Genomic DNA, 17,149 nt, shown 5'->3' on the forward strand with positions numbered 1-17,149 from the left:
ACTCATTCACTCACTGCAAAGTTTTGTTTAGTGTCACACTGCAACTCTGAGCGTTTTCCTGGTTTTCTTGTTTCTTGGTTTTTGGATTTCTTGCCTCTGACCCCTGCCTGTCTTGTTTTTGTTTTGTTTTGTTTTGTTTGTTTGGACTGTCTACCTGTGTGTTGACCCATTGCCTGTTTATTGGATTACGTGTCTGGATTGCCCCTTAATAAAGCTGCAATTGGATCTCACCTTCGAGTCTCGGAGCAGTTTCGTGACACTGTCAATCAAAGTTATCAGTCAGTCTAAATTTATATTCTATTTTCTGCTAATAATTAAATTGTAATCCATCCATGTGTTTTTAAAAATACCAGCCATGAAAATAAGCAATAATGACGTCTATTGCTAAATTATTACCCACAACTTTCAAAATGAATCTCAAGGATATAATGAAGAGCTTGCACTTGATACTTTGTTTGTGCCAAGAACGCAAAGGTTAATGAACATAGATTAGACGAGCACTATCCGCTTACATTGAGAAAGAGCAACTAGTTGAAAAGACCCCTTGATTCAAGTGAAAGGAACTGAAGCCTCAAAACCAAAACAAGCCTGTTCACTTTGCGGCACTTCCACGTAAACTGAGAGCACAATGCCTGTCAAATGGAGTGTGACATTCCTGGGTTTTCTGTGGGAAAGCGGTAATTGCTTTTTTCAGTGTTTTGGCTGTTGGTTTCATGGGCTTTGAATCCCACCCTCTAATGAGTGAGCGAGTTTCTGTTGTCCACACTGTTCCCTGACCGAGCTGACGGAGAATCAGGGTTCGGCTTTCTTCTGTGAATCTGGCAGCTCTTTTTTTTTTTGTTGCAGAATGAGGTTTTCCGCATCGTTTTTATGCTTCCTAATTGGTCTTTTAGGACTAGGAGGGATTCGCAGTTTGGTGTTCATGGAAGATGAGGGGGAGGAACCGGAGGATAGAGACCTGAGCAAAGCTATTTTGGAGATGCTGCACATAAATAAACTGTCGGCACCTCAGCAAGCGAAGCCACACCCCTACATGAAGCACGTTTACCAGTCCTTGGACACACAGGAAAGAGACCCGAGTGGGGCAGATGGAACTCTTGTACAGAGCTTCCGGAGCATTGAAGGTAAGTATATATTTTTATTTACATTTATGCATTTGGGAGACGCTTTTATCTAAAGTGACTTACATTGCATTTCAAGGTACACATTTACATTCTTATCAAGTCTTGCTTTCCCTGGGAATCGAACCCATGACCTTGCCGTTGCAAGCGCCAACGCTCTACTGTCTTTACTTTAATTCGAAGTAAACAATTAAGATATTAAATTAAATATTAAAAATAAAAAAACATGTAGGAAGACACATCATGGCCACATTCCAGGATGACAATGTTAAGACTCAACAGGCTCAAATTGTGAAAGAATGGTTGGGAGGAGCATGAAGAATCATTTTTACACATGAATTGGCACCTCCGAGTCCAGACCTTAAATTCACTGAAAGTCTTTGGGATGTGCTGGAGGAGACTTTACAGAGTGCTGGACTCTTGCATTGTCAATACAAGATCTTGACCAAAAATGAATGCATCTCTTGATTGAAATAAATGTTGTGATTTTATTTCCATTAAGAGGTGAATACATTTTTGGTCAAGATCTAAAATAAAAAATAAAAAAAAACACTTTTCCCTAAATATAATGAGTGCTATTGTGGTTTTCATTGATGTGCCTGTAAAACGTTTTTTAAGTATGTGTAGCGTTTACTACAGTTGACCGATTGGATAAGGTAATCCGAGCTGGTGTGATTGAGTGGAGGCGGGGACTAATTTGCATATTAATGATCCACGCATACCTTCTCTTGTGAGCCAGAGAAACAAGCACATAGCCATCTTTAGAATTTTGTCTTTGAAATTCCATTTTTGCGGTAGCTCTGTATATATATCTATGGCATCGCTGTCGAAGAGTAATTAGCTGGTGAAGTGGATTTACTTATTGTAGAGTTGACGAAAGTTATCAAGAGCATAATAATGTTTGAAGCGGATGTCATAACAAATGCCAGTAGACCAGGAAGATTTTAAAACGAGCGGTAAATAGGCTGTGGAAATACAAACGAGCGCAAGCCAGAAAAGGGGCGGGGCTACATACGGTCTTCAAGACGCTACTAAATGAAGCATATATAATAACATTTAAGGCATTAATAAATGATTGTCAAAGAAAACAATGTTTGAATATGTCATTGTGATTATCAAAAATTAGTTTTAAGGGATAAAATTATTGACTTACCATTTTTCTTCACTGTAGTTGTATTTTTTACACTTCTCTGAAGAGATGTTGATGCATAAAAAGATTTGATAACCTTTGAAGTTATATAAATACAACTAAATAAATATTATAAAAAAGGTATAAAATAAATTCTGCTTAATTTTCACCCCAAAGACCCTTAAAAGATGTTCTTTTTCAAACAAGATTCAAAGTACGGCACTCCAGGATGGATATGGTTCAACATGTCCCAGCTGAGTCCCTTCATGAGGGTTGCAGAGCTGGTCCTGCTGAGGAAGACTCTTCATCACAAGCCGCTTAGTGTGACGGTCACAGTACATAGTCTTTCACCAGGAAGAGATAACCTGAGCATTAGTGGCCCTCTTGTGGAGCACTTATTGAGTCTGGACCGGGTTCCTCCGACAGGCTATGACGTTTTTGACGTGACAGCTGCAATAACCCAGCCACCGAGCCACTCAGATGTCCTGGGCTTCCAGCTTCGCTTTGGGGATGAGAGCGGCAGCCTGGTTCTCCACGAAGCCCTCACACAGAGCCTCTACTGCTTGAATGGCAGCTCTCTTCGCCAGCCGCTTTTAGTGGTCTACAGGAGCAAATCAATGGAGCTAAAGCAGAGGGCTTCAGGAGTGAGCTCAGAACACAGGCAGAGCTGCATGGTCAGCTCAGAATATGAGAGACAGCAAATACATTTGAGACATGGGAGACATGTAGCTGCATGCAAGCTGTATGTACATCATGTCAACCTTCATACGAGCAAGTTGAGTCAATGGATACTGCAGCCATCCAGTTTCAACATAAGTATTTGTAGGTATGAGCCTGTCTGTGTGTAATATATCACTAGATGAATAAGGGGGCTTGACAATATGTACAAGTTTAAGAATGTGCCATTCAAAACACACATCGATTACAGTACTAACTAAATATTGATAGTGTGCGATTTCCCTTGTGAAAAATACACCTAATCGTATTGAATGTGCACTTGTAGTGTACTTTAAATATTAAAGGTAGGCTATTTTTTTAACTGTATTTGCAGATAAAATAATAAATGAAATAAAAGGCCACTTAAGTGTTAAAGACTTTTAAAAAGTGTACATTGTAATAATGTCAAATTAAAAGTTTTACTTTAAAGTACATTTTAAGTCATGATGTTTTAATCTTTTAACATGCTTTAAATATGTAGCCTAGACTTATTTTAATGTGTTGACTAATATACTAAAGCACATGAAAAGTAATTCGTCATCATTTTATCTGTAGTGTTATTCGATATTACGTTAAAGTTGATATATTTTTAATTAAATGGGAACTTCATCATTACAAATATTTTTAAACATAAAAGTTTAAATAGAAATGACAATAAAGTATGTTTTAGTTTGCCATAAATGCTTGTCAGTAGCCTACGTTCAGCAGTGCACATTTCAAAGACAGTAGAATTATAAAATTTACTTAAAGGGTTAGTTCACACAAAATTAACAATTACTCACCCTCATGTCGTTTAAGATCCGTGAAACTTTAGATCATCTTCGAAACACAAATTAATATTTTAATCAAATCTGAGAGATTTCTGTCCCTCCATTGACAATCCACGCAACTACCACTTTGTAAAAAGTTCATAAAGGGATTGTAAAACTAATCCATATGAATTTAGCGGTTTAATCCAAATTGTCTGACGAGACTTGATCACTTAAATGATGTACAGATTGAATAGGCTTTTATTAAACATTGATCAGCGGATATAAACAGAAGCTCAACCGAAACTGCTTGCAAAGTGGGAACAAACCCTCATTGTTTTTGCAGAAGTTCAAATGTGCTGCTTAACATGAGAATGAACCTCATTGGTTCTCGCATATCTGATGTGCACGTTTTGATGAATGTTTATATGTGAATAAAAGCCTAAATTAAAACTGTTCATCATATAAAGTGATTGTGTCTCTTCAGAAAATTTGGACTAAACCGTTTTACGATCTCTTTATGAACTTTTTGTGGTAGCTGCTTATAGCTGCCAATGGAGGGACATAAATCACTCAGATTTCATTAAAAATATCTTCATCTGTGTTTCAAAGATTAACAAAAGTCTTATGTGTTTGGAACTACATGAGGGTGAGTAAATGCTGACAGAATTTTCTTTTTTGGGTGAACTATCCCTTTAAGTCCTGCTTAAAAAAATTAGTTCAACTAATTGCATTTAGGCCTAGGCAAATATAAATGTAAGCTATACTATAGCCTAATACATTTTCGTTCAAATGTAAATAACTATATTAAATATAGTTGCTGAAAATATTATTTCACCATAATGACAGCTGTTAAAAGTAAAACCATTAACGAGCGACTCCTTTAAACAAGTAGCAATGTAGTTCGGCCAAACGCTAACGTTACATATCGTTGTTTTAATAGCTGAGAGAATATTTAAACGCTCACCTAAAAGGTCAGGACAGTCCGGTTCTTTCTGGTCAGACAGCTGATTCTAAACAGTACACATGTAGCCCGGAAAGTCTGATTATTCCTAGTAAATCGGTTGGCCGTAAATGTAACTTGTGGCCTTTGAAAGTCCAATTCGTTCTAATGAATCAAGTTCTCTGAACCAATCGGTTCATTTAGGCCTAAATACGATTCACCGAATCAAATCTCTGTATAATATGTCGACTCAGTTGTACTGTAAATATGTTTCATTGTATTTAGTACGTGTTAATGTTTAAAAACGCTTGTTGAACTATTTCAGGTTTGTATCAAACACTTTCAAAGTAGCTTCCCAAGTTCCTCAACACTGGTTTGGATACAGCCCTAATGTTGAGCATAATAATTTATTGCATTATATGTAGGCTATCATTATATGTGATAGAAAGAACCAAATAATTATGTCCTTCTGTCTGTTTCCTTTTTAGAGGTATCTGTTTGAAAGAAATGTCTGCGTCACCCATGCCTGTTCAGAGACAAAGAAAACGCCACAGAGAAAATGATGTACTTCAAAGGTGCATATAGTTATGCATGACAATTGTGAGTCTAAGTTTTGAAAACACAGGTATGAACTTAAAACTGTCTTCATATATTTTATAGATCAAACTGCACTCCACAAGGACTGTCATCTCTCATCGTGATGTACAACAGTGACACTGCGGACATTATTATAAAGGAGCTAAAGGATATCAGAGCAGAGAGATGTGTGTGCCAACCAACTGCTCAATGAAAAGGACTGCAAAAAATAATCAAACTGCAGTATGTGAAGTATTTGAGAACATGACAGTTGTAGGAAGAAGTAGCCTATGTGAACCCTTGGATTATGCATTTCTGCATTTGTCATAATATTTTATTTGAACATAGAGAAACATGGTCTGCTGAAACAGATAGCAGTGGTATAAACACTCATAATGCAGGATGCAGCAGTTATCACCACCAAATATTGCCTGTAATCATTGCTTATAAATGCACAATGTTATTTTCTCTTTACAAAACTGTTTCAATTAATCAATATTCTTAGGATGTCTGGTGTGAATCTTGAGCTCATGCCAAAGCATCTGGGTTCACATGTTTTCTGGAACTGTATTTATGTCTTTAAAAGAAAAAGTAGCCTATATTTAGTTTTTTGAGAACTTACTTGAGAACATTGCAGGTGCACTTTTGGCCACATGATGTCATAAGAGAGCAAGAAAACGTTACTTTCAATATTCATGGAGCATCAATGTTCACCTATGTTGAAGAATGTCATGAGTTTCACAATATCTCTATCAATGAGTAGGCTAATTATAAAAATGAAAAAATAGGAGAAAAAAAAAAGATGCACCAGAGGTGTTTCAAGTAAGTTGAATATGGATGTGAGGAACTGTTTAATTCTTTGAATTTGAGACCATGTCTGCTGTTTGGACAGAAATGGCTTTTGGAACCTCCTATACTTATTTAGGACGATATCTTTAAGAAAGAATGTGAAAAATAAACAATCTGTTCTGCAATTTCCTCTCGCATTTTTCTGTCAGCCGTTCCAGTGATTCCGTTGTCATGACATTTCGGGTCCTCCCTCGAAATCGGGTCTCCATATCAGATTCAGAATCAAAATGAGCACACACAAGGAATTAGTCTTGGTGACAGGAGCTGCCGTGCAGAAGAAAGTAGGCCTACAGACTAAAGGTGATGATACACAGGGCAACTTTTTGAGCAATGTTGCTGGGCAATGTTGCCATCAACGGGCAACCAAATGAGACACAGGGCCCACGACCTATCTAAATGATCCAGATAGAAATGTATTGCCCATTTCCAATAAGAAAGTGCCCTAGCAACAATTGCTCGGCAAGATTGCCCAGCAACATTGCTCAAAAAGTTGCCCTGTGTATCATCACCTTAAGTGCAGACATTGTTTCAATATTCTGTGTATGATCATGAAAGAAACAGGCTCGCATACTCAGGGATGGGCAGTATTTCAGATACATCCCAGATAGCAAGGTGACATTGATTAAATGTTGAAATTCCATCAGAATCATCATTTTGGTTGAGGTTGAAAATTCAATGCTAAATAATATTGGATCAATGTTGAAAAATCAATGCTAAAATAATATTGGAACAATGTTGAAAATTCAATGTTAAAATAATATTGAATCAATGTTGATAATTCAATGTTTTTCAGTGTTGAAAAGACAAACATTGAATCAATGTTGATTTTTGGTCAGCTTAAATTTCTCTACTGGTTGCCTAGAGACAATCCTAACATTGGTTGCCAACCGCCAATCAGATCAAAGCGCGGCATAACAGTCAACAGATTTTGAAGCGCGAAACAGACAGACAGTCAGATATGTATTTAAAATACGTATTTGAAATACAAAAAAACTATTTTGTATTTTGTGTTTTAAAGCCTTTGGAAAAAATCAAATTTAAATACATTTAAGATGAGTATTTTTGTATTTTCAAAATACTTTTTGCCAGTCATCCTCTTTATGCATCAACTAGTTCAGACATTCACTAGCTCAGCATTGGATCAGCGATTTTATTTTTTTTTATTTTTTTTGGAATAAGGTGAGAATGTCGTGATCAATTCTACTTGTTGATTAAAGTTAAAATAGTGCATTATTCACTTCAGTTAACATAAAAGAATAAAAGAGCACAGACAATTGGGAAAATAGCGTTAGCCAATCAGTCTTGATCGGTTGTTGATTTATCAACTAGCTTGTCAAATGTGTTTAAAGCATTACTGCATGTTAGGGCTGGGTGATATGACTCTACATATCATAGCGTCATAGCGATGATATAAAGTGTGAATCGATGGAACTTTTTCTAAATCGTTTACATAGATAAGATGGGCCTATTTGTGGGGTAACAGTTAGCCTAAGCAAATTTATCCGTGCAGCTTTTAGTGGGCAGGAATAGGCTCTATGCACGATCGCTTCCGCGTTTTGTCTCAGCCCGCCCAGTTACATCCGGTGCTGCGTCAGAAGCAGTTTTTGCATTAGGTGGAGATAATGGCAAATTACACTCGCTGTTTACAAAAACTTCCAGCGGTTAACGTGAATGAAGTTAACAATATTGTAAGGCAGTTAAACTGTCACACATGAGTAAAAAAGAGAAGTTCTTTAAATTATAAATTACGAGCTACATCAACAACTTTGAGGGTGAGTATTCTCTCATATCGCGCGAAATCCGACTAGCGAATCAGTTTCTAAAATCGTTGTCTCCGTTTCTGAGAAAATGAATTTTATTGAAGTGAATTGTCCTATAGAACGCGCTATGCGGAAGTAAAGACGCTGGCTGAGATCCTACCGGAAATACGTCAGCAGCGTTCGTGCATAGAGCCTATTATTGGAACGTTGGAGTGGAAGAACAAACACTGATGAATGATACACCACAGAAATCTTCAGCTTTTAGTTTTATTGTACATAAAAAGTAATAATAAAAAAGGGGTAAATAGTGTCAAATGAATCTAAATTCATTCTAATTTTAAATTTTAGATACACTTTCTAATTTTAATAAACTTATAGAAACAAATAAACTTTACATAAAATAAACATAAAATTACTTAAAAAGCATTGGACTACCTGCAGCAACAACAACAACAACAACAACAACAACAACAACACCTCAAAAGAGTTTGAAATTCAGTTTATGCTGTGGAATCAAAACTGATATTGAGGAACCATGATATTGTTACTGTGAAGTAAAATTGAGATTTTGGTCATATCGCCCATCCATATTCTTTGCGAGATAGGTTCCCACAGTTTTACATACAGTATGAATTTTTCAATAGTGTTCACCACAAGTAATAGACTACATTGCAACCAGAAATAAGTACAATAATGGCTGCTATTTTGCATAAGTTTATTTGTAATTGCCAGAAAGAAAGAAAGAAAGAATGACAGAGAGAGCAGAGATGAGGTTAGGAATGAAAAGTCAGTAGGCCTGTGTAGTTTCTTCATTCACTGTGACCTATACCTGCACTGGATGGCCAATTTCACATGTATTTTGTGTATTTTCAAAATACAAAATACTGTATTTATATGTAAAATATTTTTTTCACACAGTATTTTGTATTTGTATTTTAAATACATTTATTTCCTCATGTGCTCTGGTCCCTTTATATTGTGTCTCTTTCCCTCTTCGCTGGTTTGTTTTGTGTATGTAGGCCTACTTTGTGGTGTTTTCTGGTTTGTGCTCTTGAAAATATCCTTGCGCTTACACTTTTTAAAAAATCCTACTCCCAGTATCAGATTATCCTTGTTTTGCTTAGCTTTAGCTCTTGTGCTTTATAATCTAGTTTGAGTTCTCTCTTGTTTTAGAATTTTATTTTGAGTTATTTTCTTCAGTTCTTATTTTCCCTGTCAAGTGGAAGTATTGCTTCTCTTTAGCAACTCCAGTTTTTTATCTTAGATCTTAGGTTTTTACATTATGAATTCATTATATGTGATAGAAAGAACCAAATAATTATGTCCTTCCGTCTGTTGCCTTTTTAGAGGTATCTGTTTGAAAGAATTAGTTTGCTTTTTTATATATTTATTTCTCTACTTTATGTTTCTCTAGTCATTGATCTTATCAGTTTAGTTTTGTTCTCTTTATTGTCGCTATATCTTGTCTGTCTTGTCTTGAGTCTCATCTTGTGTGTTCCTGCTCTGTATCCCGAGTTCCCTGGTCACTGACTCTTAACTGCCTGGCAGCCTGACTGGTGCAGCTATCTAACCTCTGTGTCAAGCCTCTGGTTCTGTGAGTCTCTACCTGGTGGCAAGACTGGTGCTACATCTGAGATCTACATCAAGCTACGTGTTACTTGTGTTCCTGCCTGGTCTTTCCTTCAGAGCTGCCTCTATTGCACTCACGTTATCGCCATCTTACTGACGGTCTCAGTGGTCATCTATCCTGCCTGTCGTCTGCCCTGCCACTTCCGGAAAGTCAACACCAAGTTCTTTGCTCATTCTCATATGTTTTCTGTTCCTTCTCAGGATTTGTCCACTTCCCATCTTAATTTCATACAATCTTTGTTCCACTGGGCTTATCACCATTGCCTTTGGCCACCATTGTGTCTGTCCTGTCAGCGGCTGAACTCTCACTTTGTCCTTGTAGTGCAGCTCTTTGAGATCTTTGGCTGCACTGTAGTATTGAGCCTGTCTCAACTGTCTATTCTTGTAGTTGCCTGATTTGTTGGATATCAGACCTGGACGAAGTAAACTCACACATGGGAGGTATAGGTTTAGTTTGTCGACCCATCAGTGCCCTTGCTGGGCTGCTATCCTGTTGTATTCTGGTGATCCAATATTGCTATAGGTAAGGATCCACCCCAGCTCTTTTGGCTTTAGCCATATAAGCCTTTTTACACTTTTTACAGCTGACTCCATTTTTCCATTACTGTGTGGGTATCCCCAATTAAGACGTTTTGTGTGTAAAGTTTCTTGAATTGATTGGATGAATACTGGGGGCCATTGTCTGAAAACAATGTCTGGAATTCCATATCTTGCAAAATGTGCTTTTAATTTGCATTTGACTATTTTTGACTCTGTTTTCCAAGTGATCCACCTCCCAAAAGTTGGGCAGATAGTCCACTGTGACCATGTAATCCCGGTCATTGAACTGGAACAAGTCTGTTCCATTTTTTTCCCAGGGATGAGTTGGTCCCTGTTTCTACCCATCAGGCCAACCCTGGAGTATCACTTTTTTCAAAGACTGGAGTTTCTATGTCTAATTCTGTGTCTAGCCCATGCCTATTGAGATTTTTAAAAAGTGTTTACCATTATTGTGCCCCTCTATTACTGGTATCATTAATCACTCTTTATCAACTGGTCAGGTTCCTTCGGCCCTTAAGTTAGCTGCCATCACACCAGTCCTTAAAAAGACTGGTTATGATGTTGAGGATTTGTCTAACTATAGGCCTATTGCCCATCTACCTTTTCTGGCTAAAATCCTAGAACGAGTTATAGTTGGCCAGCTACAGCAATACCTGTCCTTAAACAATCTCCTAGAACCATTCTAATCCGGATTTAGATCAGGTCATAGTACTGAGACTGCCCTCGTCCGGGTCACAAATGATCTTCTCATTTCTGCTGATATGGGTGCCTGTAGTATCTTAGTATTGTTAGACATCACTGCTGCTTTTGACACAATATCTCATGCTGTCCTTCTTGAAAGATTGTGTGTATGGCTAGGAATCTCTGGTACTGCATTTGAATGGTTTACATCTTATCTCACTAATCGATTTCAGTTTGTGTCTCTGGGGGGAAAACAAATCTGTACCAACACTAGTTCAGCAGGGTGTCCCACAAGGGTCTGTGCTTGGTCCCATCTTATTTAGCATTTATATGTTGCCTTTGGGAGACATCATTCGTAAGTTTGGGTTAGGGTTTAATTGTTATGCTGACGATACGCAGATGTACACCCTCAGCATGCACCCTAATCCAAACCTTGCAGTTACAGCTCTTACCACCTGTTTGGATGAGATAAAAGCCTGGATGCATGACAATTTTCTTATACTCAACGAGTCAAAAACAGAACTTCTATTTATCAGTACGTCAACGGCTTTACTTAAACTTAACAGTTCAAATTTGAATACCTTCAATGACTTTCTTTGGCAATTAAGTGCGCAATCTTGGTGTTATCTTTGACCCAGAACTGATGTTCGATGCCCATATTAAAATGGTATCGAAAACTGCATTTTTCCATCTAAAAATATCGCTAGACTATGACCTTTTCTATCGCTGCTAGATGCAGAAAGGCTCCGTCCTTCGGATGAGACGTTAAACTGAGGTCCTGACTCTCTGTGGTCATTAAAAATTCCAGGATATCCTTCGAAAAAGAGTAGGGGTGTAACCCCGGCATCCTGGCCAAATTTGCCCATTGGCCCCTGTCCATCATGGCTTCCTAATCATCCCCATACTGATTGGCTTCATCACTGTCTCCTCTCCACCAGTAAGCTGGTGTGTGGTGGGCGTTCTGGTGCAATATGGCTGCCGTCGCATCATCCAGGTGGATGCTGCACATTGGTGGTGGTTGAGGAGATTCCCCCCTTCCATATGTGAAGCGCTTTGAGGACCCAGAAAAGCGCTATATAAATGTAACTATGTATTATTATTATTCACGCCTTTATTATGTTGAGGCTTGATTATGTTTATGCACTCTATGTTGGTCTCCCAAATCGATCCATCAAAAAATGGTAATATATTCAAAATTTTCGGTATCAGCACCACACCTCTTCCATCGGGAATTAGAGACTCTCCAACGTTGGACTGTTTTAAGAATTCTTTAAAGACACACCTTTTTAGAGCTGCTTATTGTAACTGAATGTCTTTGTTTTATTGTTGTTATTCTCTTTTTGTGTATTGTAGCGCTTCGAGTCTAAGAAAAGCACATTAGAAATAAAATGTATTATTATTAATTCTGTTGATCTTTGTATTATCTGTAGTCTCTCCTTGGACACGGATACACCATGTTGATAGACTCTACTTCTGACTCCACTTGGCCCCTGTCCTGTCATCTGATATCAGCCAGAAGCAGGTGTTTGCCTGGACAGTATTGAAGTCTCACTTGATACTACTGAAGACGCATAAGCATGCATTGTAATCTCTTTGGTTCACTCAGAAGTGGTTTTGTCATTATAATCTCCAGCGGTTTGTTTTCAGTCTTTACCGTCATGTCCCACTGCCACCATTTTTCAATTTTCTGTGTATAGTATAATCATGAAAGAAACAGGCTCACATGTAATTACATGAACTCTCTGAACTCATGAAAGTTTACTTCCCGATATTTCCTGCCACAATACACACAACACCCACAACACCTCGGGTGCCTCATACATGCATAATAAAGGTCTCATGCAACAACAACTTCACAATACACATACTGTTATAGACATGTATATGACACATTACATTTTTTGTTTCTTATATTATTGTTATATTTTATGTCTACTTTGCAATTCATGTCTGTAACAATACACATACTGTTACAGACATGAATTGCAAAGTAGACATAAAATATAACAATAATATAAGAAACAAAAAATGTAATGTGTCATATACAGTAGTAGAAATACAGTGCTATGCATAAGTTTAGACACCCATACTAAAGTTGACTAAAAAGAGGAATAAAAAATCATCTTTTGGAAACTGAACTTAATGCCTTAATTTAAAAAATTAGGAAAAATCCAACCTTTCTTTGTGAATGAATAATGCATCGTAAATAAATAAATGTTCTTCCTTAAAATACAGGGTGCATAAGTTTGGACACCCCTATGTTAAATTCCCATAGAGGCAGGCAGATTTTGATTTTTAAAGGCCAGTTACTTCATGGATCCAGGATACTATGCATCCTGATAAAGTTCCCTTGGCCTTTGGAATTAAAATAGCCCCACATCATCACATAGCCTTCACCATACCTAGAGATCGGCATGGTTTTATTTCAGTTAGCCTAATAGCTAGTTTGATTTGCATTGAGAGATGATCTTATGGAAAGTACCCCATGCCAATCTCTAGGTATGGTGAAGGCTATGTGATGATGTGGGGCTATTTTAATTCCAAAGGCCAAGGGAACTTTATCAGGATGCATAGTATCCTAAAAAAAATTTTTTTTTAAATACTTAAAAATGCAAATCTGCCTGCCTCTATGGGAATAGGGGTGTCCAAACTTATGCACCCTGTATTTTAAGGAAGAACATTTATTTATTTACGATACATTATTCATTCACAAAGAAAATTGGTGTCCTTAAAGGTTGGATTTTTCCTAATTTTTTAAATTAAGGCATTAAGTTCAATTTCCAAAAGATGATTTTTTATTCCTCTTTTTAGTCAACTTTAGCATGGGTGTCTAAACTTATGCATAGCACCGTATATAGAAAAATATATGTATTTATATAGGCTATATAGTTGTTTGAATGAATGTACAGATGTTATTTACAAGTGAAGAGTTTATGATATAATTTACAGATGTACAATTTTAGATGTTATGTACAAATGTACTGTTATGGTAGACCATGTGCAGTTAAATTTTTCAGGATGAATATAGCCTGCAGGGAAGAAAAAAAAAACTGTTTTCGTGTCTGGCTGTTCTGATGGGACCGGCCAGAGGGCAATAGTTCAAAGAGTGGGCTGGGTGTGTGGGGTCCAAAGTGAATTTCTTAGCCCTTTTTCTCACTCTGGAGGTGTAAAGATCATGGAGGTTGGGCAGGGAGTAACCAATTATCTTCTCAGCCGTCCTGACTGTCCTTTATAGTCTCCTAATGTCCTGTTTGTAGCTGAACCATCAGTAGCTGATTTGATATCAGTTAATGATTAAGTAGCCTACATACGAATGCAAAATATGTATAGGTTACTATATAGTGCATAATAAAACAAAATGAATGTTTCTTTCATTTGATAAACTGTTAATTAATTAGCTTAATAATAATAATAATAATAATAGCCTAAGTGAATAATTAAACATCATTATATTGTTTTTGTAACTTAAATATTTGGACATTTAACACTTAATTTAAAACGTAATTACATTAAAAATTATTGTGAATACATGTAGCAAGTACAAATGAGTGTATAAACTAAGCTATCAAGGCAAGGCAAGGCAAGGCAAGGCAAGTTTATTTATATAGCACATTTCATGTGCTCATCATGTGCTTTCATGTGCACATATCAGGCTAATCTTATTTGTATACTATGCTAGTACATAAACTAACAAGTACAGACATTAATGGTCATTATAAAAGTTCAAACAGTCTTTATAATAACATGATTTTGTAGGAACTGTAAACAGGCGCTAAAGAGAGTGCCTATTAAAAGTCATTTGAGCCAATGGGATCTTGGGGTCCTAATGGAGACCTGATCTGTCACCACACCAGATTCAAGTTCTAGTGTAATTATAATTTAATTGTAATATACACTTTAAACTGTATGTATACTGTGAGTAGAAGCCAAGTCTTCTATTTAAATTCCATCAGTTTTTTTATGGTCAGATAATATAATATAGGGTGAAATGCCCTAAAGTGGGACACTGCCTAATGTGGGACACCTAAGGTCTAGTGTTTGTTGGTCCCCCATAAATACAGTGGGGAGAACAAGTATTTGATACACTGCCGATTTTCCAGGTTTTCCTACTTACAAAGCATGTAGAGGTCTGTAATTTTTATCATAGGTACACTTCAACTGTGAGAGATGGAATCTAAAACAAAAATCCAGAAAATCACATTGTATGATTTTTAAATAATTAATTTGCATTTTATTGCATGACATAAGTATTTGATCACCTACCAACCAGCAAGAATTCCGGCTCTCACAGACCTGTTAGTTTTTCTTTAAGAAGCCCTCCACTCATTACCTGTATTAACTGCACCTGTTTGAACTCGGTACCTGTATAAAAGACACCTGTCCACACACTCAATCAAACAGACTCCAACCTCTCCACAATGGCCAAGACCAGAGAGCTGTGTAAGGACATCAGGGATACAATTGTAGACCTGCACAAGGCTGGGATGGGCTACAGGACAATAGGCAAGCAGCTTGGTGAGAAGGCAACAACTGTTGGTGCAATTATTAGAAAATGGAAGAAGTTCAAGATGACGGTCAATCTCCCTCGGTCTGGGGCACCATGCAAGATCTCACCTCGTGGGGCATCAATGATCATGAGGAAGGTGAGGGATCAGCCCAGAACTACACGGCAGGACCTGGTCAATGACCTGAAGAGAGCTGGGACCACAGTCTCAAAGAAAACCATTAGTAACACACTACGCCGTCATGGATTAAAATCCTGCAGCGCACAAAAGGTCCCCCTGCTCAAGCCAGCACATGTCCAGGCCCGTCTGAAGTTTGCCCATGACCATCTGGATGATCCAGAGGAGGAATGGGAGAAGGTCATGTAGTCTGATGAGACAGAAATAGAGCTTTTTGGTCTAAACTCCACTCGCCGTGTTTGGAGGAAGAAGAAGGATGAGTACAACCCCAAGAACACCATCCCAACCGTGAAGCATGGAGGTGGAAACATCATTCTTTGGGGATGCTTTTCTGCAAAGGGGACAGGACGACTGCACCGTATTGAGGGGAGGATGGATGGGGCCATGTATCGCGAGATCTTAATAGCCAACAACCTCCTTCCCTCAGTAAGAGCATTGAAGATGGGTCATGGCTGGGTCTTCCAGCATGACAACGACCCGAAACACACAGCCAGGGCAACTAAGGAGTGGCTCCGTAAGAAGCATCTCAAGGTCCTGGAGTGGCCTAGCCAGTCTCCAGACCTGAACCCAATAGAAAATCTTTGGAGGGAGCTGAAAGTCCGTATTGCCCAGCGACAATCCCGAAACCTGAAGGATCTGGAGAAGGTCTGTATGGAGGAGTGGGCCAAAATCCCTGCTGCAGTGTGTGCAAACCTGGTCAAGAACTACAGGAAACGTATGATCAGGAAACTGTAATTGCAAACAAAAGTTTCTATACCAAGTATTAAGTTCTGCTTTTCTGATGTATCAAATAATTATGTCATGCAATAAAATGCAAATGAATTACTTAAAAATCATACAATGTGATTTTCTGGATTTTTGTTTTAGATTTCGTCACTCACAGGTGAAGAGTACCTATGATAAAAAATTACAGACTTCTGCATGATTTGTAAGTGGGAAAACCTGCAAAATCTCCCCACTGTAAATGAAACTATGGGTTAACCAAAGCTGTGGTTAATACGGTGATTTTGATCCCCTAAAATGTCCAGTCATATATGAGGTTGGAGCAATCATCAAACAGGAAGCACCTTTTTGAGTTTTGACAAACTTGATATTAAGGAGTATAGGCCTATAAATTAATTTCAAACAAAACAATCCTGCTTTTTGGCCTAATGTGGTTATGAAATGTTTATCCATCAAAAAATAGTATAACTTTGAACGTATAAACTATATCTTTTATATTTGTATCAAATTTCCTAGTGTCCCACTTTAGGAAATGTGGTTTCAAAAAGTGGAACAGTATGATTAGCCTAATGTGTGGGACAGTACTTTAGTCAGTCAAAAATGTGTGGTGAGACGGGGAGAGATTGTCAGACGCAGAGAAAGAGAGGCAGAATCAAGGATAATAGAAAGAAATCAGTGGAGGCAGGACAGAATGAAAGGAGCCATATGAGTATAGGCAGATCGATGAAGATGGAGTTTCCATGGAATGTCCCTAAATCTACTCTCCAGCGCAGAATAAAAGGCAATGACCACTTTCATCATACAATAGGAAGAAAACCACTGATTAACTGATGGTGTTCAATATCCATGTTTCAATCATCAATAACCAAGAAAATGACTAACTTAAGAAGATTTTACTATTCTCAAGGTGATTTGGGCCTTAGCATAGACTTTTCAGTATCCCACATTGAGAAGCTGCGGATGACTTGCACTAAGAGCACTAATATATCTATCCATTTCTTTTATGAATGTGTTATCTGCATTTTCTCTTTTGAATTGATTGGGATACAT

The 17,149-nt window shown here is 37.6% G+C and overlaps 2 protein-coding genes across 2 annotated transcripts in view; one reads left to right on the forward strand and one right to left on the reverse strand.

Moving 5' to 3' along the window:
* hnf4b (hepatic nuclear factor 4, beta) overlaps positions 1-17,149 on the reverse strand; it is a 457,854-nt gene that overhangs the window by 36,885 nt on the left and 403,820 nt on the right. The window lies entirely within an intron of this gene.
* On the forward strand, positions 765-6,207 carry LOC311287121 (uncharacterized protein). Its single transcript, XM_084403730.1, has 4 exons — positions 765-1,124; positions 2,458-3,076; positions 5,148-5,234; positions 5,320-6,207. The coding sequence occupies exons 1-4, from the start codon at positions 848-850 to the stop codon at positions 5,447-5,449; spliced, it is 1,113 nt and encodes a 370-aa protein (XP_084259856.1). The 5' UTR covers positions 765-847; the 3' UTR covers positions 5,450-6,207.

The sequence above is a fragment of the Rutilus rutilus genome (assembly GCF_951802725.1).
Source record: "Rutilus rutilus genome assembly, chromosome: 3".
Classification (NCBI taxonomy): Eukaryota; Metazoa; Chordata; class Actinopteri; order Cypriniformes; family Leuciscidae; genus Rutilus; species Rutilus rutilus.

What these genes read in the sequence shown, in the direction of transcription:
- LOC311287121 (XM_084403730.1), top strand. Translation starts at nt 848, where the DNA reads ATGAGGTTTTCCGCATCGTTTTTATGCTTCCTAATTGGTCTTTTAGGA. An exon ending in GAGCTTCCGGAGCATTGAAG is followed by an intron (nt 1,125 to 2,457) that starts GTAAGTATATAT and finishes TTTTCAAACAAG; the next exon opens with ATTCAAAGTACGGCACTCCA. An exon ending in GAAAATGATGTACTTCAAAG is followed by an intron (nt 5,235 to 5,319) that starts GTGCATATAGTT and finishes TATATTTTATAG; the next exon opens with ATCAAACTGCACTCCACAAG.